The sequence below is a fragment of the Phalacrocorax carbo genome, chromosome 1 (assembly GCF_963921805.1).
Source record: "Phalacrocorax carbo chromosome 1, bPhaCar2.1, whole genome shotgun sequence".
NCBI lineage: Eukaryota > Metazoa > Chordata > Aves > Suliformes > Phalacrocoracidae > Phalacrocorax > Phalacrocorax carbo.
In genome coordinates, this window is record NC_087513.1 from 56,822,580 (window position 1) to 56,845,749 (window position 23,170).

Sequence of the window (23,170 nt, forward strand, 5' to 3'; positions counted from 1 at the left end):
AGTCTGCCAGTTCCCCTCTTGCTCCATGGTGCAGGTGGCATAGGACTGCCAGGCAGCCTCCACCACTGAACCTGCTCTCAGCTTGCTTGATATATACCTGAAGAGCAAGCTGTGCAGGAATTTGCACACATTTTGCAGAGTTTGGTGCCTCTGGGGCCAGGCTTCAAAATGCATCCACCCTAAATAGATGAGGTGAACTCCTTTCAACACCTACCATGGAAAGGATGGGATAACATCATATGGGATGCGGCCAGACATTACACAGTAGGCCTTTAAATTACTCTGCAAACCACAGCATACTCAGCTAAGTAGTCTTGCTTATCTCTTTTAAAGCTAGAGCTCATCATGTTGCAAAAAGACAACTCTCTGCTGACATAAAATGTAGAAGATAGAAGAAAAAAAATCCCTTGTTACTAAAACAAGGACTGCAAAAGTTACATCCTTTTTTCCCCCTTTACTTAAAAAAAAAGAAAAAAAGAAAGAAAGAGGCTATAATTCTGCCAATAAAAAGTAAGACATTCTTCAGGGAGTGATAGATCAATTACTAATTACACAGTCAGTGCCAGAGCTATGACGCTTAGTATTCTTAAAAAAATAGCCTGCAACTGTCCCCTCCTCCAGTACAAAATCTTTTACTTTTTTTTTTAAATTGCTCTGCAAGCAAAAGCTGCTGAAAGCTTCCACAGCCTGTGAGACTGGTCCCTTGCTGCCTAGAATGTGATTATTTCACACCCCTGAACACTCAGGTTTCCTCCAAACTGTGTACTAAAAGAAAACGTCAGAGTTTCTTAATAGTTTTGGAGACATGATATGAAAAGACATAAGCAGGTTTTCACACTGTGATAAGAAAGCCAAAGGGACTCGCCAAGCTCAGATGACTGAAAACGAGCGACGGGACTTCACTTTTGAAGACCAGGAGTCTGAATGCAGGCTCTGAGCTCTGTATTTTACTGCTTACAGGAAAAAAAGAGGAAAAAAAAGGTGCCTACATTTCGGTCCTGCCCTGTTTTTTTTTTTCTTTTTTAAATAAAGCTAAAGACTCATGTGGTAGGAAATTAGCTTTTAGGGAGGCAAAAAAAAATCAGGCAATAATTGAGAACTACACACAACGCATGCCGGGTACCACTGCCTCCTTGTTTTGATTCTTCTCTGGTGTGATTCATTTCATTTTGATGACTGCTTTCATTTCAATATGTTGCACATCTATGGATAGTTTTACTAGGAGAAAGCAAATGAAATAATTAGTATCATTAAGGAGGAAAAAGTGAGTGCATTTTGGGGGGAGGGCTGTGCTTCTGATATTTCTGATATTTCTGCCTTTGGTTAAGATGCTATTTAGCCTGCTCCTTACTGGTTTCCATCTTTATCCAATCACTGCTTGAAACACCTAATTGCTGTATTTATTACAGTTTTCTTTAACTTGCCATAAATTTATAGAAACTTTCATTTGGTGTTGAAGATTAGATAACTATGGTTTTCTGAGCATTCTGCTGTTTACACTGCTGCTAATATGTATTTAATGGTGTGAGATTTTAAAGTCATAACTATGCCAATTCTGGCCAGGTCCCTGAAGGACCATAGTTAGTTAAAAGCAATGAGAAAGTAGAAGATTAGCAACACACTACCCCATCTTGTGAGATTAAGGCCAACCAGTGTTTTTCGGGCTAAGCAGCATCTTCCTGGCATGGAAGGGCACCACGCAGTGCCAATTTTGTTTCCTGTGAATGTGTGAGCATGTGAGGCTGGAGGCCTGGTACCTCTCAGCCTCCAGAGAGCTGCCAGTCCCCTCTCCTGAGCTGAAATGCAGAGGTATGAACGTGGGGCCATAAGTGTAAACTGGTGGCTTCCCAGTAGGGAGAGTCAGTGTTCAGAGGTACATGCACAAGTTTGAAAAGAGCTTGGATAGGTGGATTCAGGAAGCAGTATCACTGCAGGTTTATGGAAGAAAGGACACGATATCTAAGGAACTAGGGGAAGAAAAATCAAGGACAGTAGATAACTATCAGAGAGAGAAGGTACAAATAATTATTAATAAATAAATAATAATAATTATTAATAATAAGAATAATCATCATCATCATCTCAGTTAAAAGAGAACAATATTTTCCAGGCTCCCAGTATGGAAGATGCATAAAGCACTCCTGAAGAAGCAGCTAGCCAAAAGGCACACGGAGCAAGAAGAAATGATCTGCTCGATCCAAGGGGCTATCGGGCCTGCCCAAAAAGGGATCTCCAGCTGTACGAAGATGCCAGAAAACCTTCTACAAAGGTGCATAACTACTCAGAGAGGAAAGATGCTTTGGAAAAGAAATTATGATATCAGGACAGGCTTGCTCCCGTACTATAACTGAAATGAGATAAGAAAAGCAAACTTAGGAAGGTTTTCAAACTTCCAGGACAAGATTTACCCATGATGATGCATTTGGAAATTATTTGTTTTTCTTATCATTATATGCCACAGGTTGTAGACAATTTCTAAAGAAGATGGACAAAAAATAGTCAGCTGAGCTCCTTGTTGGCCCTTCCTGGCCAACAGACAAAGGAGATAATGGAGGAATCTGGTAATGAACTGCTGACTTGGCCAGCCACAGAGGGCAGGAGACATGCAGAGCACTGGGCTACCCCTGGAGAAGCAAAAATATTAATTCTTCTTCTAATGAAATACTGGTTAAGTTTTTAGGGAACTGAGAGATGGACCAGTCAGGAGATTGTTAAAAGAAAGACCAAAGGGAAAAGTGATGAAATTAGGAAAAAAGTCAGTTCTTACAGAGCCTCCGTGTCAAGAGCAAAACTAATCAAGGCACTAAGAGATGTAAAGAGGAGAAAAACGGTATCATCTATACACCAGTGCCAGGGGCCTGAGTAATAAAGAGAATACAAATTGTTCATTTTTATGAGCATAAACAGCCTAAATAGCATTAAGAAAGCCTGGTGGGAAGATCTGCATGAAACGAATATTAAAATCAATGATTTTAAGCTAGCTAGGGAGGCTCAAGTGGACAGAAACAGAGGGGGAGTAGCACACTCTGTCAAAAATGGCATTTTCTAGTACGGAATCAGTGACAATTTGGAAATGAATACGTATAGATTAATTTTCTGCCATATAAAGTAGAGAATTCCTCCTGGGTAGAGAAATGGGTTGGCAGAAGCTTCATGAAATTCAAGACAGATGCAAGGTCCTGCACCTGTGCTGGACTGACCCACTGCCTAAGGATTGATGGGTGGTGGCTCTGCTGAAAAGTACCTGTGGGTCCTGGGGGACAGCAGGCGACACATGGTCCATGTGAGGAAGGCTGATGGTGTAACCAAGCTGCACCAACATGAATGCAGCCAGTAGATGAGGGAAGCAATTATCCCCTTTACTTTGCACTTGGTAGATCACATCTAAAATAGCATATTCAGTTTTGGCCCCCCCAATATAAGAAAGATGTTATTAAACTGGAGCAAGTTCAGTGGAGGGTCACCAAGATGCTCAGGGGCTGAAGCACTTGCCCTGTGAGGAGAGGCTGAGGGATGGGGGCTTGTTCAACCTGGAGAGGAGATGATTTTGGAGGGAACTAACAGCAGCTCCTTCGTACCTATGAAGAGGTCAGTAAGGAGATGTTCTTCAAAGAGGTGCATGGCAGGAGAAAAAGACACAATGGACATAAATCCAAGCAGGCAAGGGAGGTTCAGACTTGTTACAGAGATAAATCAGCAGTGGGGCTGGGGCCCAGAGAAGTGGTGGTGTCTCTGTCTGAGGTAGTTTTCAAGACTTGACTAGACAACTCTAAGCGATCTAACTTGAATTTGTTGCTGACCCTCCTTGAAGAAGATTCGACTGGAGAGTTCACAAGGTCCTTTCCAACATGAATTATCCTTTGATCCTATGAATGTGATTGGATATGTCCAATCACACTAGAAAACAGGCTGACTAGCTCTGTTGATATTGGTCTGTAATTCAGAGGAGAAAAACCCTCCCGTTATCCACCTGCAAGAGTTGAATTTGGGCAACATGTGCAAGGACACTTAAATCTCCTTGCAATTTCTGAGCATTTAAAGTGATGTGCCTTACAACTCAAAGAACATTGCATTTAAGGATGGAAGAGATACAGACACTATTAAGTGCTTTTTCTTTTTTTTTATTTAATCACAGAACTTAAAGCTAGGACTACTTGATTACATGTGTTATGTACAAATCAAGTAAGGTCATAAACAGTACTAGATATACTTGGTGGATTTAGAGAGGCCGTATTCATGAAGTTGAAAACACACAGAAACAGCATGCATCAAACAGGTCAGGATAAAGACTAATTCATGAACTGTGGATGACAGTCAAGTGGTGTTTAGGAATATTTATCAGGTGTCCAAGAAGCTTCAGTAGAGGCGAGAAAGCTGAACAGGCAAAAAAGATAGTACAACATAAGTGAAAGCAAAAGCAGCAACGTAGTAATAATAGCAAGAGAGGGAAAGCTGATACCAATGGCTATAAATTAGGAGATGGAAATTGTAGAAGCACATAAAATTGAACAAGCACGTAAAATGGTACAAGTTAATCACTCGAACAAGAAAACAGAATTGTCACAAACAGTGTAAAAAGGCAAAAAACTTAGGTTAAAAAGAAGTTCTATGGGGAAGGTCAGGTGATGTATGTGTACCATAGAAGATAATGAGCTAGCTTCAGCTCCAGCTGTGATCAAGTATCTTAGGCTGTGCCTATCAAAATAAGGATATTCTAAGATAAGCAGGCCTGGACAATTTATATCCAAGAGCTTTAAAACAGATGTCCAGAAAAGATCTGGACCAGTACTGATGATTTTTGATTAGTCTCAGAAAACTGGGAAAGCGTCCAAGGGTCAGAGGAATTCTGATATTGTGCCAGTACTTTAGAAACACAGTGATCTCAGTAGGCTGACTGGACTGATGCTGATCACAGTACAGTAATGAAATTGCCAATATGTGGCTTTGATAGATTACGGATTAAAGGTGGATAATAAAATTAACCATAATCAACACAGGTTTAAGGAAAAATAGACATCATCAAACTAATGTGCTATAATTTCTTATGAGATTGCAAGTCTGGTTCACACAAGTAATTATGTTGATATGGCTGGAATAATATGAAATCATCATGACATACATTAGCTGGAGAAAAACTGGCTAAGTAATAAACCTCATATGCAACAATAAATGGGGACTCATTCGTGAACAGATGTACTTCTGTAGTGCACAATTTTTACTGCTCTGTTCTTTATTTATTTATCACAACCTGGCAGAAAATTTAAAAAAAAAAAATCACTGATGGATTTTGCAGTTGAAGCATATTTTTAGGAAAACAAAAAAAGAAATGAAGAGGAAAAGTCAGCAATATAGAACAGTATGAACTGCTTTGGAAATGCAAATAATATGTACTCCAATGTGAACAAATCTAACAGCATACTTCTGGGAAGAAAGTTTTCTGCTCCTACTAATAGGAAGGGATTTTCTCTCTTCAGAAGAGGAGACGGGTAGGGGTGGAAAAACCCAACTGACCAAGCTTGGAGGCAATGGAGAAAGCAGCTGAATGAATTGACAGGGAGATGCAGTGATTGATTAGATAAGATACTGCAATCCTTGGCTGTAGGAACAGGGAAATTTCAGGCTGGAGTAGAGAGACTGTATTACCCCCGAAGGCATTGAAGAGGCTACACAGAGTACTGTGTCTTGTTCTGATGTTCACCACTTTTAAAAGCTGTTAACAAACATTGCAAGTATATTCTAAAATGCCAAAATATACAAAGTCATGCCATTCTTCTCATCAAAGGCATGGTTAGGATGGGATTTGACCAGAGCTTACGAGATCTATGTGGCAAGCTCCAGTGTGATAATGGAGAGGGGCAAACACAGGGCATTCTCTGAAAGATACACTAGCCTCTCCTCAGCCATTGTACTCCAAGCAGCAAGTAATTAAGGAAAGGTTTTAGATATTTTCTGGCATTGACACTTGTCATCACAATCATCCCTCTGTCCACATAGTGAAACCCTCTCCCCCTTATCCTACCTAGTTACTTACACAAGTAAATTGCATACCAGAACACGTCATGGACATGCCACAGAAGACAGCAGAGACAGACATAATTCCCACCACATATTGCTAATTACGGCAGTTGGCTCAAGAGAGGCAGAACAGACCCTCAGTGGAATGAATGCCCCCAAGGCCAGGCAGGTTGCATGAATTCAGTCCTTGCAGGCGAACCCTCAGGACAGAGTCATGCAAAGAGATATCTCCCTTCCCAGAGGGACAGCAGCATCATCTCCAACTGTACGTGAACACAACTGCTTCACAGAGTAGAGCGAGCAGGAGAAATTGCTCACTCATTTTTTTGCTGGAGAACTGCCTGACTTAAAAAGCTCATGAGCGCTAGCCCAGAAATAAGTGACTTTTCTCCTAAATTCATGCACGTAGAGACACTGGCCTGCATGTCCAATGTGATTAGTGTTCGCATTCTCTCCACTTTCAAAACTTAGTAGTCTCTCAACTTAGGAAGCTGCCCTTTGAAATCACCTCAGATCGAGCTCTCCAAATGCACCCATTGCTGTGGGAAACAAATAACGACAGACAAGATCTCATCACAAACGCAGGGGAAGAGGGACTCCCACCAGGACAGCTGGTGACAAGCACAGTCTGCTTGAAACGTCTGGGAACCTGCAACCTCCTGTCACCAGCAAGTAGTTGGGAACTGGAGCATCAGCAAGCTAAATCTGCATCTCTGGTTGCTTGTGCGCAAAAGAGTATTGGAATTCTTCAACCCAAATTACCTCACTTGGTTTTAGGAGCTCCAAGGGGAGCAATGATGCAGAGCATTGACTTAGAACTGTTGTTTTGGGTTTTTTTCTAATCCTTTCTGAAGAAAACGTGTTGAAGGTGGTTGGGGGAGGGATCATGCAAGAAGGGAGAAAGTTCTGGTGATGTCAGCTCCTATCGCCATGGAAACTGAACATTTTTAGTGACAATGGAGTCTTCCTCCTTGAGCTGCTGGTTTGCGTGGGGAGCAGGGGCAAGCAGGGCAGGGGCACATGAGGGAATTCAGCTAACTAAAACTACAGCTTATGGCTTTCCAAGGAAGTGAGGAGAAAACTACAAATGAATGCCTGAATACATGGTTTATGTAACCAAAACACTGTCTGGGGCAATAGCAGCAAATAATCGTTATGCTCTTTGATAAAACATGCTGTCATGCAGCTAGCCAGATGGAAGTATCTCAGCTGCCCAGGAACGCCCAACAGAATGGTCCCTTGACTGCACTTTGCTTTTCCATGCTACAATTTATTCTTCCAACCTTTGCTGCCTTGCTGGTGTTTATTTGGAAAGACAGAAGGGAAGAGAAGGAGCAAGGAAGCACAGTCCTCATTCTTGAAATTGAGAGAAGCTGCGTGTCTTCTAGACAGTGCATTATATCCCAACATCATTCGGTTCTTGAGAGCCAAATTTATGAGCTCCCTTGCAGGCAATGAGAGTACAGGACCATGAAAAGGAGAAGGCCCTTAGAGAAAACTGATTAGCCTCTGACCAGGATCTAACTCAGCGGCATTCAAAACCTAATGCAGGATGTCTTCTCTTAGTCAGAAGGCTAAGGCAGCATCTGGACCCACAGTAAGCTGAAGCCATGATCCAGGTGTGGGACCAACCAGGATAGAGCTTAGAGCTTAAATCTGAGGTTAAATAAAAGCCTGCAGTCTGTATGTAAGGCCAAGTTTGAGCTTTGGATTTGATTTAAACAGTGCAGACAATTTTAATGAATTTCAAAGAATAATGAATTAATAACCACAAGCTTTTATAACTTGAAATACATTATATAGTCATTAGTTCTCTATAACTAAATGGAAAAATCTTTCTTTAGCAGAAGTCTTTTGAAATCAGATATTCTAATGAGATTACTATCATTTCAGCCTGACACCTCGTGAGGACAGTTGTATAGAAATCAGGAAACAAATTTCTCTTGGTTTTGGACCTGAAATGAAAAATCCTCCACACCGATTATTTTATATCTAAGGAGTTGATTCTAAGTCTCCTTGGCATTGAAAGGAGTTCAAATATAAGCTTTTTTCCTAGTACTGTTATCAGATGCAGAAAGACTCTCTCTCCTCAAATTTCTGCCAGCAATGGCAACGCAGGGAAATATGTAAATAGGGTTTACTCCCTTCTCATATAGGTAGCATGGTTTTCACTTGTTTCCTGCATGGAGTAAGCACTTGAGCTCACCCTCTTTCCTTTAGCATTGCCCTACTGATTTCTTCATCTCTCCAGACAGAACCACTGACATACCATGATTGCAGGGACACCAGGCAGAGCTAGACCCCAGGTTCCCAGGCCTTTTACCCCAATACGCCAGCTATCCTGTTCCCACCTGGAGCAGATCCTGCCGGCATATTGCAGCACATCGTCTACACAGGGGAGCACTGTGAGCTCCAGTGTCCCCCTTTCAAACACACCTGTTCTTCCCTTTCCTCCTCAGCATCTGCTATGGTAGGGTCTTGCTTTCCCTGCATACAGTCACCAGCAGTTTTGCCACCAGGAGCTCAGGCTAGAACATACAATGATCTGGCTTTTCTCACCATGTGTCAGGTGCTTTAACTTAGTCTTTTCTGATGAACTCGCAGTCCCCATGCCAGGCCATTTTATATCAGATGCTACTCACAGCAGGCTCAGCCACAAAAAAAGGTCTTCACATCTCACGCATGTTGCGCTAATTCAGAAAAAGCTACCGCTTTCATCTGCCTGTCCTCCTTTCATGCGCAAGCTGGCTGAGAATCAGCCCTCAAACTTTTACAACTGAACTGAGTTTGAAAATCTCTTCTCCCCCCGGAAGCAAACAATTATATATCCCTCCAGAGGGAATGACTTTCAAGTCTTGCTGTAGAACTGTGTCAAAAGCAAATATAAAGACAGTGCTGCTCTGCACCTCAGGGGAAAACTCTGAAAAGTGAGCTCGAACTCACTGCTGGCTCAGTCAGTAACACACACTTCCAAGTGACAGCAAATGTGGGTAATTCCTTGCTGGGAGGAAAAGGAAATTTGGGGTCTCTCTGAAAAGATGTTCACCTGTTTGCTGTGAGAACAGCAACATTACATATTTATTTCTGAACTTTTTTTTTTTTACTATACCACAGGCAATCTAACTGAAAATGGACAAATTCCAAAAAAGCACATGCCTGCTGGTATCAGAGATGGACAATTTGCTGTGATTCAATAAGCAAATCCTGGTAGGCTTTTTACTTCATACATGTAGAGGAGAAATCAGAGCTTCACCATAGCAACTTTGCTGTAAAAAACACTCAAATGTCAACTTGTCCCAACAGTACCATGGGTAAGGCCAGTGCAATACAAAGACAAAAAGCCCAGAGTAACAAAAATTACATTCCTACCTTCAAAGCACTGCTGCTGGAAACAGAGTGCTGGGTCTGGTAAAGGTTGCACCTCTTCCACTCAGGCATTTTAAAAGCAAACTTTAAAAAGGTTTCTGGGCTAGGTCTTCAGCTAGTTCAAAGTAACATCCTCTACTGAAGTTGTGCAAAGATAGATGGCTACACATCAGCTGGGGAGCTAAGCCGCCTTGTCTACTGTTTCTTCCATAGACTGCTAACCCCAGCATGTCTGATTCCAGTTTGACAGATGTACTGGAGTAGGACCAGAGTGGAAAGTTTCCCCTCAGTTACATCATTTCTGTTCCATGCAAGATTTTAGAAAACACAGAACAAATAAACCCAGAAACTATTGACCTACCCAGCCATGACAATGAAGAAATCCAGGCGGTTCCAGGTATCTCCAAGGTAACACTTCTTGCCAAAGATCCCCAAGGCCACCATCTTTAAGACCATTTCCATAGCAAAAAAGATGAAGATGAAATCATCAAATACCTGCCAAACAGAAACCCAAGAGCACGTTTGATAAGCAATTTCAGCCTTGGACTTTAAAACACAGAATGGGAGATAAATACAAAATTCAGTACTTCTGAAAATGAGTTAGAGGCAGGGCTAGAAAAGCTTCTTCCATGAAGCCCTGGCATCACAGCTTCCTGATGCTGAAGTAAGCAAGGGGCTTTTATAGTTTTTTTTTTCCCCATGGGAAAAGTAATTGATGTAGACTCAGAGACTTCTAACATGGACTTGAAAGGAGGTGTTGGCTCAGCACCAGCAGGTCCAAACCTGGCCAGGGAAACACTGTCCCTCCAAGGTCTCCCAGGAGGAATTCCTCATGAATCCACTGCAAATGCCTCAGCTGAGGACAAAGTGCAGCTTCATGCACAGCTTGCTCAGCACACACGAATCACAGATGGAGACTGGATATCTGAATGTCACAGCCTCAGCAACACTATAAATGACAAACATGGCTGTCACCACCTCTTTGAGGAAGCAGGAAGCACAGCTAGTGCATTCATAGGCTGGATGTCCCCATGGCCCTTCTTGGCATACCTTTTTTTTTTCCCCCTCCCTTTGGGCATCCTGAATGCCACCTATGGATTCAGTAGCACCGTTGCTCCTCAACAGAGTAGTGAATGCTCTGGGAGCTGCTATTCTTTGCTGCCTGGATACTGTAACCTTAGTTATTTCTCCCTGGCTTACCTCTAAGCTACGTATCTTATAGCTATCTATGTGAGGAAACCCCTGCTTATGCACAGGATCAGGAAGGTTAGCAACTGTTCTGTGTTGCATAGTCACAAGCTGAATTCATTCGTTACTCTTTCACCCCATTTGCCTCCTCAAAGCAAGCTCTTGCCATTTTACAACAGGATAGCTTACTGCCAGGGACATTCTCGCCAACCTGTCTGGGAAGGAGTTGCCCACACGCTGAAGGAAAGCATGCATGAAAATTTGTGACTTGGACTGAGGCACCATCACAACAAGAAGAAAGTCTGCTTACCTGCAAGATTTTACACCTGTCAGAAAGACAGTCCATATCCTCACATGGCTGATACATCCCCAGGGTAACGCAGTTTAATAAAATCACCATCATGCTGACACACTCAAACCAGGTGGAAAAGAGTCAAGGAAAACTTCTGTAAAAGCATCATGGCTGAGATAAGCTTGCTCTAGGCTTGGGGTGACAAAATAGGAAGATTAAGGGAAATAACAACTACAGGTAGGCTGATTTATAACATTCTGATGTTTTTCCACCCTTGGTTCCTCACCATGCCACTCCTTAATTAAGTCAAAACTCTTTAGAAAAGGGGAAAGTAGATGTAACACAGAGGCCTAAAGTATGTATACAAGTCAAATCATTACCGTAGTTAAACACATGCTCATTCCTCTCCTGTTGGTTTATTGAATCTTTCAAATACACAGAAGAGACTTTCCATGGTGGCCTATACTCAAGCGTAGCAGAGACCTATATGATCTAGGAATAAAAATGAAAATGGACAGCCAGACCTCTTATGTGAGGCTGGTGATTACTGCCCGTGTGGGAAGGGGATGTAACACAAGGCTAGAAGTCTCCCTTTTCCCTTCAGAGAGGAATTTGGAGATAAAGAGTTGCCATATTGGAACAGGTCAATGGTCCATCTAATCTGTTATTCTGCTTCCAGCAGTGACCCATACTGAATAAAACTCCACAATGTGCCTAATTAAGTTATTCAGTAACCATGGGGGGAAATTGCATTTCTGACCCCAGCTGGTGATCTGTTTATGCCCTAAAGCATGAGGATTGATAACCCTTATAATTGTTTTCTCAGCTACACTGGTGTCCCTGCAGATGCTTTGCTTATTCATTTGAACCCTTTGTTGATAATCTTACTAAAATATCTGCTTCGATAACAGTTGGCAGCCGTGAGCTACTTTGGCTAATTATACTTTACATTAAAAATTGTTTCCATCTATTTATTTTTCATTTGTTGCCTTTTAATTTCAACATGTGCCACTTCATTTATATATTCCAGAATAGGTTTAAAAATGGTGTATTTGTGTGACCTTTTCTGTGCTCTCCACACCCTCTACCTGCCTCCTCTTCCCCATCCTTCTCCTTCTGAGGAGGAGACTCCTGAAAGAGTCTTAACATCTGATATACACTTACCCAAGAACTCATTGGATACTACAGTATTTTAGCTTTAAAAGTGGCCATGTTTCTGTCATATCTTTCCAGCATTCACACTGCAAAACAGTGATGTAGATCTAATGAGAACAGACCTCCAACCTCTGTTAGAACTACCCTTCTTGGGTATTTTACACACCTCGCATAAATATATCCGCTCAGTTTCCATTGCCAGATAAAACTCTTTTTTGTTTTTCAATTTAAAATAACAAAGCCAAGAAATTATCTAGTTAAAATACAACCTACTAAGTGCATCCATTTTCAGTCCTTGCAGAACTGAATCCAAAACAGTGGCCTGTATCTCTGGTCACTTCTGAAAGACGCTCAACATTTATGGTTCATTCTGAGAAACTCTTCCATGCTCATTCTCTGTCAGTGGTTCATGACTAATCCACACAATCTGATCTAGAAGATTATTAATTCTTTTTCATCTCCCCCACCTGGTTTTCAGTGAGCTACCTTCATTTGCAAAATCAGACAAGAGCAGGGCACCAACTATACTGTGCCAATCATCCTAAGAGATGATTTCAAGAATGTGTTATCACTGTCCCTCATTAAATTAATCCCAAGTGCTGTACAAAGTAATGCATGTGGAGGCCACCCTCGATGTCAGCTTCAAATCCAGAGGTCTTTTCTGAGAGGAATACACAAAAAGGGCACAAATAATATGTTTGCTCAGAGGCCTACACAGCACAACTTCAACTTTCTATCCTTCTCTTTTACATGTTTCTTTAATGATCTGATACAAAGCCCAGGAAAGCAATTAGAGAGGTTTCCATTAGCTCCCGAGGGCTTTTCGGGTAAGACTGCAATTCTCTTCCAGACTGTTCAAATTCCATTTGGTGTCATCTTTGACAGAACCAGAGAATGGTTGACATTGGAAGAGGCCTCTGGAACCCATCTTGTCCAACCCCCTTGCTCAAAGTAGCATCAGCTACAGCAGACTGCTCAGGATCACATCCAGTGGGTTTTGAATATCTCCAAAAATGGAGGCACCAGAACATCACTGGGCAACCTGCTGCAGTGCTTGACTATCTACACAGTGAAAAAGTGTCTTCTTATATTTAAATGGGATATCCTCTGTTTCAGGCTGTGCCCATTGACCCTTGCCCTGTCACTGGGCACCACTAAGCAGGCTGTCTCCTTTACTCTTCACATCAGGTATTTACATGCCCAGATAACATCCCCCTGAGCCTTCTCTTCTACAGGCTGGGCAGTCCCAGCCTCTCAGCCTCTCCATTTTGCAGCAGGTGCTTTGGTGGCTACTGGAAAGGCAGCACCAGTGAAGCCCTGACAGAGGGATCAGCACTGAATGACACTCTTCAGGGGGGCCAAAAGAGTTTCAGCATGGACTAAGCCAACAGCAACTAAAGTCCTTCTTCCTGGCCATAAAGCAGTCAGAAGCATGGACAGAGCCAGTGATTAGAACAGCCCTGGATGAAATTAATAGGTAAAAAATGAAAAGCAGAAATTGTTTTAAAAGCCAGGGATTTTACTTCAGCAAACTTCCAGGAAACGTGACCCAGAAGACCCAGAGGCAGGGAGTACTCTCCAACTGCAGCTGAACTCAGGAAATTCAGGCAAAGGGACCTGAAGTCAGAGGCTTATTTCACAGAGATCTATACTTTTGTGCACATGCTTCAACAGCAGCAATGCATGGGTTGTCAGGATGCTCCCATGTTCCTTTTGCTCCGCTTACTCCCCTTGCAGCAGCCCTCCTGCACCACTCCAGGCCATGTAGACCATGGCAGGGTGCCTTTGGGCAGCTGGCGAGACCCCAAAGCACAAGACCTGGCCAGCCATAGTGACTGCTCCCAAAAATGTTGCAATTTGGGCCAGATGCACACAGCCTTCATCTTCTTGCTCAAAAAGCTGTGGCCGGCTGCACTCAATTTCTCCTCCTCCTCTGCTTTTTGGATACTAGCTCTCTGAAAGTTTGCCAGCATTACCCAGGCTTCCCAAGGATGCTGCTGAATTGCTGGCTGCTCCTGGGCTATTAAAGTGACATTAGGAAAAGCTGCCACCCCACAGCTTTCCTTTCAGAGCCGGTGGGGACCCTGAAAAGGCACATCCAACTTGCAGTGGAGAGGAATAATGCGCTAGGAGAAAACCAGAGCATCTCCTGCCCCAAATCGGGAGGGGTTGATGCCTGCTTGGGTCGGTGGAGGGGGTAATTAGAAGTACCTGCTGCCTTCAATGTGTCACAGCTGTCAACCACAGCGACTGCCTCCCGTCACTACGGCAACAGCCTGCAGCCAGGTTTATCATCTTTCTTTGGGTGATGCCTCCCCCTCCCTGCATCCTTCACCCCCTCCTTTTCCCTGTGCCTGAGCCTGTAATTAATTTCAGCTGCTGACAAAGCCAGTCTTCACAATCTGCATCATTCAGTCAGAAATTTCATTACTAATTAACTTCTTTCGAAGTTCAAATCTCCTAATTACAAGCAAATCCACACACATGCTATACCCCTCTGCCCTGGCCCCTCTGCACTGCTGCTCTCTGTCCCATGGCCCCACTCCCAACACCTTTCCAAGTGAGGCCTGGGGCCTCCAACAGGTCTTGGAAACTAAAGGGAGACCCAGGCATTTCTGCCCACAGTCAGCTCCTCTCTCTCAGCCACCACAGATGTTTCAGAGGAAGGTACCAGAAAACCTGCAGCAATCCACTACATAATAACCTGCTTTTTAAGAGAGGTTTTTCCCTAACAGTGGCAGTTCACAGGTGATTCAAGCCCTCAGGGATAAAGGGGTCATGGAGCTCTTTTGGTAAAGAAAAAACAGCAAGGGAGAAAGGTTTCCTGACTCCTTTAACCATGGGCTATTCTCATTATCCACATAACTCTCTCCTCCTTGTAAAAGTCCTGTTAAGCTCTTGGCTTCAGTACTGTCTTGTAGCATGAAGATCCATATCTAGGTTAACTATATTTTGTCTAAAACACATTTCCTTGTACTGGTTCTGTAGTTGGTGCCTGCCTGTGGCAGCGAAATTTTGATTTGCTGATGGGTTCCCCTCCTTGTCCTTCCACACTCCAACCAGGGTCCATCCAGCTGCTGCCTGAAGGCAGCCACCACAAATCCATTGACCCTCCACCATGTCTTCCAATGGACAGGGCAAATCTGGGTGGGGAGAGACTCAAGAGGGACATGCATCACCAGCACACACTGGGAGAGCACCATCATCCACCCCAAACCATCTGGGATGGAGTCAGTGCTGAAAGTCACAAGTTACAGGACAGCTAAGGAGATGTGTAGGTGTTTCTGGGAGCTGGACATGTTGTGGTAGTGCTTGATAACATGACTATGCATAATGCAAGATTATGTTAGAAACAGGTGATAGGATACAGGCAAAGATTTTGGGCCTGATTCCTGAACAACATACAGCAGAAGCAAAGTATGTGTATTGGAGCTGTAAATAGCTTGCACCTGGAAAACTGGGTACCATTTAATGTTCTTGGGATCAGCCTCAATCTCTACTTTTTATCACTAACAATAATATAACAAAGCAAAACAAAACAATACTGTGGGGTCCCCCATCCTCTTCCTCCTTTATCATCAGCTGAAGAGCAAGAGTACACCAGGCCCAAAAATCTCCCCAGTAGCTGGCACTTCTAACAGCACAGAAATATATAAGCTTTACAACCATGACAATCCCTCAGTCTTTCCTGTTGCCATCTCCAAACCACTCCTAGGGTATTATGCCTTGCGCCAATTCAGGTCTTGAATATCTCAGGACTGTTTAGCCTGCAGTAGAAATGCCTTGGCCAAAAAGCATTTGCACCAAGGGGAAAGGCCATGTGTGTCTGGTCACAGTAGCATCTCTTCCTGCCCCAAAACAGAGAGAAGAGCCTGCTGTGGTAGAGCAGTTCAGTGACTGAACTGGAAACATTAAGTCCCTTGCAATGCATCCCAAATACCACCCACCCACCCACAAAACTCCTTGTGGCCTCCCATCTCTGAGCTAGTGCCAGGCAGGCCCAGCTGTGGGCACCCTGCAGGTGAGACATCACATTTGCAAGATCACTCCTCTCCGCCTCCCTCTCATCCCATCATGCTTCCCACCAGCTAGATGGCTGCACCCTGTGATTCTGTTTGCAGTGATTGCATTTTCTTTCCCTTCTTTTGAAATAGGCTAAGGACAGTGCTGTGTTCCCTCCCTACTTTCCACCCCTGCTTTATGGCTTTCCTGGAAGAAGCCAGTAGGATGTTGTAACTGCAGTAGGACAGTTAATATTTCATTTATAATGGATGGAATGATTTGTGTTGCAAAGGTCAGAGAAAGAAGCAGCTCCAGGGAAAAAAGTGCTTATTTTCTCTCCATTGCTGTTGGCTTTTACAGATGGCCTTAACAGGTGGGTTTCATTCTTTCCCCCTCCCACTTTTTTCTTGTCACCAATTTTTTTATTTTCCTTCTATGCTGATGTATAGGAGTTTCATGGTCTTTTCTTCTGCAAAACGAGCTGACAGAAGCAACAGGGTTCTTTCTCTTCAGCTTCAATCTGCTAAGATAATCCACTAGGAAAAGTTGCATGTAACACCTGATGTTCACTCAAAAGGAAATACATCTCAAAGTGTGTTTGTGTTCAAATAGATCAAAACAATCAAAATATTTCTCAGAACAAAAAGCTTTAAAAAACCTATTTAGGAAAGGCTGAAACATTTCTTTGTCTTTTTTAGTGCAAAGAAATGTTTCAACGTTACAGAAAAAAGGTGGTGGTTTTTTTGACCTTAGAACTTTTTTTTTTTTCCCTTCTCTCTTCTTTTTGAGTTCTGAGTCAATTGGAAATTAAATGCCAATACTCAGCATTGCAATGCTGGAATTTCATGGTGGCCAAGCCGTAGAGTACAATTTATAAAGCCTTTATGCAAGTCCTCAAGGTCAACATGCTCTAGGTCTTCCCGTGTGATGTAATCTCTTGTACATGTTTGCTTTCATCACGTCATCACTTGTACACTCTTGTCACAGAAGAAGAGCACCTGAACTTTAGATAGCTGACACATGGATCACTAAGGTCTTCACATCTTTCACAATATTGATGCAAAGGAAAGGACAGCAGTACTGCCAAACATGGCAGGACCGTTATATTGATTTGAGAGGCACTAGGAAAGACATAGGTGACTGGTGATGGTGTTACTGAGAGGCAGGACAAGAAACTACAGAAGAGGGAGGCAGTAGAGAGATTTTAAATGCTTGGCCATACTTCAGTGTTTCTGCCCTTTGGAAGGGACTTAACATAAAGAAAAGATTCATTAGAAAAGGCAAAGACTCAGTTGTATCCATATTAAATCAGACAAACACCAACAAAACAAAGCACTATACATCAGCCTCTCTGATCAGTCTAACTTCCCAGGACTGCTCAGAAAGTGAGTCCTGTACCAGGCCACACAGGATTTGGCTGCATAGCTCACATTCAGATTTACCTTAGAGACTGGTAAGAACTAGGTCAGTTGTATCTCATACACCACATCATATGCCCCTGAAGATGGCTTTTGGCAAGTTGGGTTTATTTTGGGTTTGTTTCGTTGGTTTGTTTTTTGGTTTCATTGTTTGGTCTTTTTTTCCATTATAGAAACAAAATGAAGCAAACCTCATTTCTTAAAACTCTTTCCATAATGATTTATTCGGACCTGCTAATTGCATTCATTAAACTCTCAAGCCCAGCAAAACAAAACTAATAGAAAGAAATTTAACCTCTGGCAGGAAAAATATGCAATGGAGATTAAGAGGCTAAGAAGGACTCTGAAGAGCAAATAGACAGAGGTATTAATGCAATGAGACAGGTGTTCAGATATTCCAGAGAGAGGAAGCCAATGAGAGAGCTCTGACCTAGTGCAGAGCCACAACAGGCCACAGAGAGCCCCTAATCAAACAGGAGGCTGCAGAGAGAAAGGAAGACTTCTTTACAATGCTCTTCACCACAGCAACCACAGGACAGCCTGTTGGTCCTAAAGCCAGCACAAGTTATACCAAGAATTTTGGCTGGCTGTCACACCGCCTGGATGGATATACATTGGTCTTCTAAATCAGCCTGGTGTTTTCTTCAGAGGAGGTGTACAGATCCCACTGCTAATTATTCAAATATCTCACAAATACCATGCATCTTCATCAATGCTGCTACACAGCCCCACCATTAATGATTACCTCCTGCCTGTAGCAGCTGGGCCCCAGAGCTTCTCTAGTATTAATGACCCACCTCCAAATTGCATCTAGCTTTCAGGGTGCAACAGAGCATCTGTTTAACAGTGTGCAACATTCCTACAAAGCTGTTTACTATAGGAAGCATGAAAAAAACCAGTATCTGGAAAAAAAAACAGAAGGAAGTAATTACCCAAATTTAAACTTGAGCAGAGTATTAGAGGTAATGACTATTCCTGGAGAAAGAGCTTTTTAATATCCTCAGATGGCTGGGACCATGGCTGCATGTCTTACTTGCCAGCAAAGCAATATTCCACCATGCTGTGGGATCAGTTCAGGACTGACTTGAGGAATCGTACCTCATGCCGACTCCCAAATGGTGCCTCCTGCAGCATTCTGGCTCTGCCTTGGGGATCGCTGTCCAAAACCTGACCTGGCTTCACACTAGGAGCTTCAACAAGGTCACAGCATGAGGTGACAGGACTGCAGCTTGGGCCATTATTATGTTATTTGACAGTTGAAAGAATTTTGCTCCAGAATTTCCTACTCAAAGTAACAAGCTCAGCAGCTGCTTCCTGCTGCAGATGGAGCTGTAGGGGTAACAGACACCAGGGAAGGACCACCAGAGGAAAACCCCTAAAACATAAAACTGAGATCAAAACTGCAAAGCTCTTACTGCTTACTGATATTTCACTTTGTGGATGTAATTTCCTACTGACATCAGTGGCAAAGTAGGGATATTTAGAAGAGTTAGTCTTTGGTTTTACACTCAGTTGGACCTCTGCTCCAGAGAAGACATGAACTCAGCAGGCCAAGGTAGGAAGGTGTTTGCAGTCCAGGGGTGATTTGAATTAGTTATGTGCTCCAGAGTAAAAAAATCTGAATTGGAATGGGTGTCATGGTTTAGCCCCAGTCGGCAATCAAGTACCACGCAGCCGCTCGCTCACTCCCCCTGGTGGGATGGGGGAGAGAATCAGAAGAGTAAAAGTCAGGAAACTTCTGGGTTGAGATAAAGGCAGTTTAATAGGTAAAGTAAAAGCTGCGCATGGAAGCAAAGCAAAACAAGGAATTCATTCACTGCTTCCCATCAGCAGGCAGGTACTCAGCCATCTCCAGGAAAGCAGGGCTCCATCACACATAACGGTTACTTGGGAAGACAAACGCCATCACTCTGAACATCCCCCCCTTCCTCCTCCTCCTTCCCTCTGCTTTATATACTGAGCATGACGTCATATAGAATGGAATATCCCTTTGGTCAGTTGGGGTCAGGTGTCCTGGCTGCGTCCCCTCCCAGCTTCTTGTGCACCTGGCAGAGCATGGGGAGCTGAAAAAGTCTGTGACTGGTGTTAAGCGCTACTTAGCAACTACTAATGCGGAGACGTTTTATCACTACTGTTTCCAGCACAAATCCAAAACAGCCCCATACTAGCTACTATGAAGAAAATTAACTCTATCACAGCTGAAGCCAGAACAATGGGGCAGCTGAATGCTCTGACACAGGGCCCCCATTATGCATGACCCCAGGCCCTGAAAAGACGAGCCAGAGAGGCTGGTGGAGTCACCATTCTCAAACCAGAGCCTGACCCATGGTGGGGTTTTTTTGTTGGCTTTCTACCTGATTTAATCTGGACATGGTCAAGCTTACTTGGTGCAAATTTCCTTCCAAAGCGTAAAAATACAGTGTTTTGCAAGAAAAAAACCAAAATCTCTCCAAATCCTTCCTCTTTACTTCTGTGCTTCATTGCCCTGCCTCCAAGAAACACCATCTACAGTTGTGTAAAAGTCTTCCCAGCACCTGATGTAACAGTCCTGTCATGTTTGGCAGTACCGCAGTCCCTTCTTTGGCCTTCATGTCCTCATAGGTTTGAATGGGGTCCTTGTCTTGGGTGGGTCTGCTAGACATATCCACCAAATAAATACAGCACTATAATAGTGCTATATTAGGCTGTGTGATTCAACTTCAGGAAAGAGAAAAGGAAAGAACTAATGATGATGGATTTGGGAGGGAAGGGAAAGCAAGAGAATTTAAAAAAGAAAAATAGAAGGCATTGCTTTTTCCCCTCCCTACTTCTCCTAATGTTTTCTGGTTTGTTTTGGTTTTTTCTTCTGCCTTGGTCTACTACTCTTTTGCTTTCCAGAGCTCTCCTTCCCCTACTCTCGTGGAAAGAAATGCTTAAATGTTTGGAATGAAACAGCATAAAGAGGGGAATAAATGTTTCTTCAGGAACCAGGTTTTGGAAGACATGCAGGCCTTTAAGGATGCACAAGAACATTTTGTGGGACGTTTTACAGCATACAGATCCCTGCCTCCCACTGATTTTGGCGAGACCTCATTGTGCTCCTCATGTCTACCAGATGAACTCTCTGATAGCTCACAAAAGCAAACAGGTGAAAGGAGGGCACATGTGGAGAGGGGAAAGTTCGCTCCAAAGTGCCAAGCAGATTCTAAAGCACAGTCAACTCCTTCCATTTCCAGGGCAACTTTCACCTTCCCAGTAAAGGGTTGTCTTCCCATCTTACTTTCTAGTGCTGTATAGTTGTCCTCTTGCTGTGGATTTTAGGCTCAGTGGGCCTTGGGAAACAGTCTGTGGGGCACAAAGAGGATGTTCCAATGATGTCCTGAAACAGGTGCTGCCACACAGCTGCCCATCACTGCCCAGGCTTTGAGGGCTGAGGGTCACCTCCCCAGGACTACAGCACAGATGTGTGGAGGACAGACAGGTATGGATCCTGGATGTTGCTTTTGAGGATTGTTTTTCTCCCCTACTACCTTGCAGCAAATACAAAGGGATGGTGGAAACACCTGTCTTTGAATAAGAAGCCGTTTCCCTGAAGAGTAAAACAGGTAGAAGAAACCTCACCAACACTGAAGGTCTAAAGCCCACACTGTCTTCCTGTTACTCTTTCTTGCACTGGTCTCTGTTCATCACTGTTGTCTTTCTAGTCCATCCTAGTTTTCAGATGTCACAGATTGCTTTTTTCCACTCTGTGCAATTTCCCACCCACCTCTGGCAAAGGTCATACAAGTCCAAGCTGAGCTCACAGGGATGCACGACTCAAATATGTCTGAAGGGAGTGCAGGGCACCCTTGATAAAAGGCCATCTTGCTTTGCAGGAATGCAGAGATAACAATGAAAGCACAAAGGACAGACTATGGGCCTTCTTACAGTTTAAAAGGAATATGTGTACTTCTGCACAGGGGCTCTGCTCTCTGCAGGTGGCAGGGAGGGCAGTATCCTGTACCCCAGCACATCACTCTGTGAAGGATGTGGAAGTGAGCACCTTGTTCCTCCAGACAGCAAGTTTCCAAGGCTAACTGATCTTACAGGTACTCTGACTCCAGTAGCAGTCCTGAATTAGAGAGGCAGAAAGATGGGATAAAGCCACTTTGCCTTTCTCCCTTCTCCCAGCTATGTGATGCTTTCAGTGGATACAGCATTACTAAATCATGTGCTTGGCGCTTAGCTTAGCAGGCTTTTCTGACGAGTGCTTCAGTACAGAAAAGAAAGTCATGCAGTGACAAAGCTCTGCAGCAAAGTAAATAAAGATTAATTCAGAAGTGAAGGGAGCGCTCAGTAAGGTCACTCAGAAGAAATTGCATACAGTCTAAGGAAAACGCAGGGCAGTAAAAAAAAGAGCTGGCTATGAGCTCCTGTTGTTTGTTTCATTATTGGCTGTAATTAAATAAAACTCATTATTTTCAGAGTTTCAAGATGCCACCACCCCCTACTTTGAATGCACATTTTTCCACTCACTGTTCTTGATTTTTTTGAAGGCATGTAGCTGGATGCATCCCAGGCCCCTTTGTCCTGGTTCCCAGAAGGTATGCTAGAAGAACTGGCACTGTTGGCCTGCAGGACACGTGCCTGGAGAAAGGACTGATTGCAAGTGACTGAGCCAATCGGTCTCAGCAGATAACTGGAAGCTAGGACCTCCAGCCAGCACACAGGCTCACAGCAGCTGCTGGAACCTCCTTGAGGACACAAATGGGCTATGGGTGATCTCCTGAAAAAGAAGCTCCTGACATGTACGTGTGACAGATACTCCTGAGGGGTGGGAGAGATGCTCATTATTTAAGCTTCTTATCTGAGGAAGAGAAGGGACCCTGTGGTAGATGAGCAGATGCGTCAGTACTCTCCTTGTACATATCTGCTCTCTTCCTTCCCTCCTCTTACATCCTGCAACAAAGAGCACTCAGAGATATTTTAAACCACCTAGTTCTTCCTTCAAAACAATACATAAACTTTCAATTAATTTCCACACCTCTTAAGGTACATAAATACTTCCCCTTTGTAACTGATAAGAAAGCAAGCAGGAGAGGAACAGGTTTTTCCAAGTGGCCTCTGATTTGGGTTCTCCAATGCATAAGCCTGGTTTTCAGGAGTGTGTAATACTTGTAATTTCTAACACAGCCAAAAAGAATTGTGAAGCTCCAAGCCCTCGAGCATCTGGCTCCTCGCACTTCAAGTTGGATGGCCAACGATTAGAAAAAACTTCACCCAGAGACCACAAAGTAAGTCACTGCCTGGGACTACATTAAAATTCAGGTGTTCCTGACACCCAGTGCCTGTTCACTAAACCCCTCAGCTTTCTGGCTAGTTGACAGATTGCACCATGCCAGGGAAAGGAGCCAACATGACTCATGCTCAATCACCGTGATACCAACAGTATTGAGTGTTGTTCTAGGGGGGTTAAATGCTGTGAATGTGCTAAGCATTATCAATATTAAAATATTATTAGTATTATTTATGAGGTATCTCCATGTGTCCTAGATGACACTAGCCAAGATAAAATCCAAATTATGCAAAATGTTACATAAACATGCAGTAAAACATGCTGCCTGCTCCAAAGAGTTTTTAATCTAACCAAACAGGACAAGCTAACAATGCATTACAATCTCTGCTTTGCACACAAGAAGCCAGAGCACAGAGAAATGAGCAGATTTACCCAAGGGCAGATAGGAGACATGGGGCACAGCTGGAAACTGAGTAAAAG

At 43.4% G+C, this 23,170-nt stretch overlaps 1 protein-coding gene across 2 annotated transcripts in view; it reads right to left on the reverse strand.

Annotated features, from left to right (window-relative positions):
* Positions 1–10,986, reverse strand: part of CACNA1I (calcium voltage-gated channel subunit alpha1 I) — a 90,048-nt gene extending 79,062 nt beyond the window's left edge. For both annotated transcript variants that reach the window (XM_064453976.1, XM_064453966.1), the window contains exons 1-2: positions 10,880–10,986; positions 9,743–9,876 (exon numbers count right to left, since the gene is read on the reverse strand). In XM_064453976.1, coding sequence (XP_064310046.1) covers positions 9,743–9,876; positions 10,880–10,972 — 227 coding nt within the window. In that variant the 5' untranslated portion in view covers positions 10,973–10,986. The remainder of the gene's footprint in view (positions 1–9,742; positions 9,877–10,879) is intronic.
* Between the last annotated feature and the right edge of the window lie 12,184 nt (positions 10,987–23,170).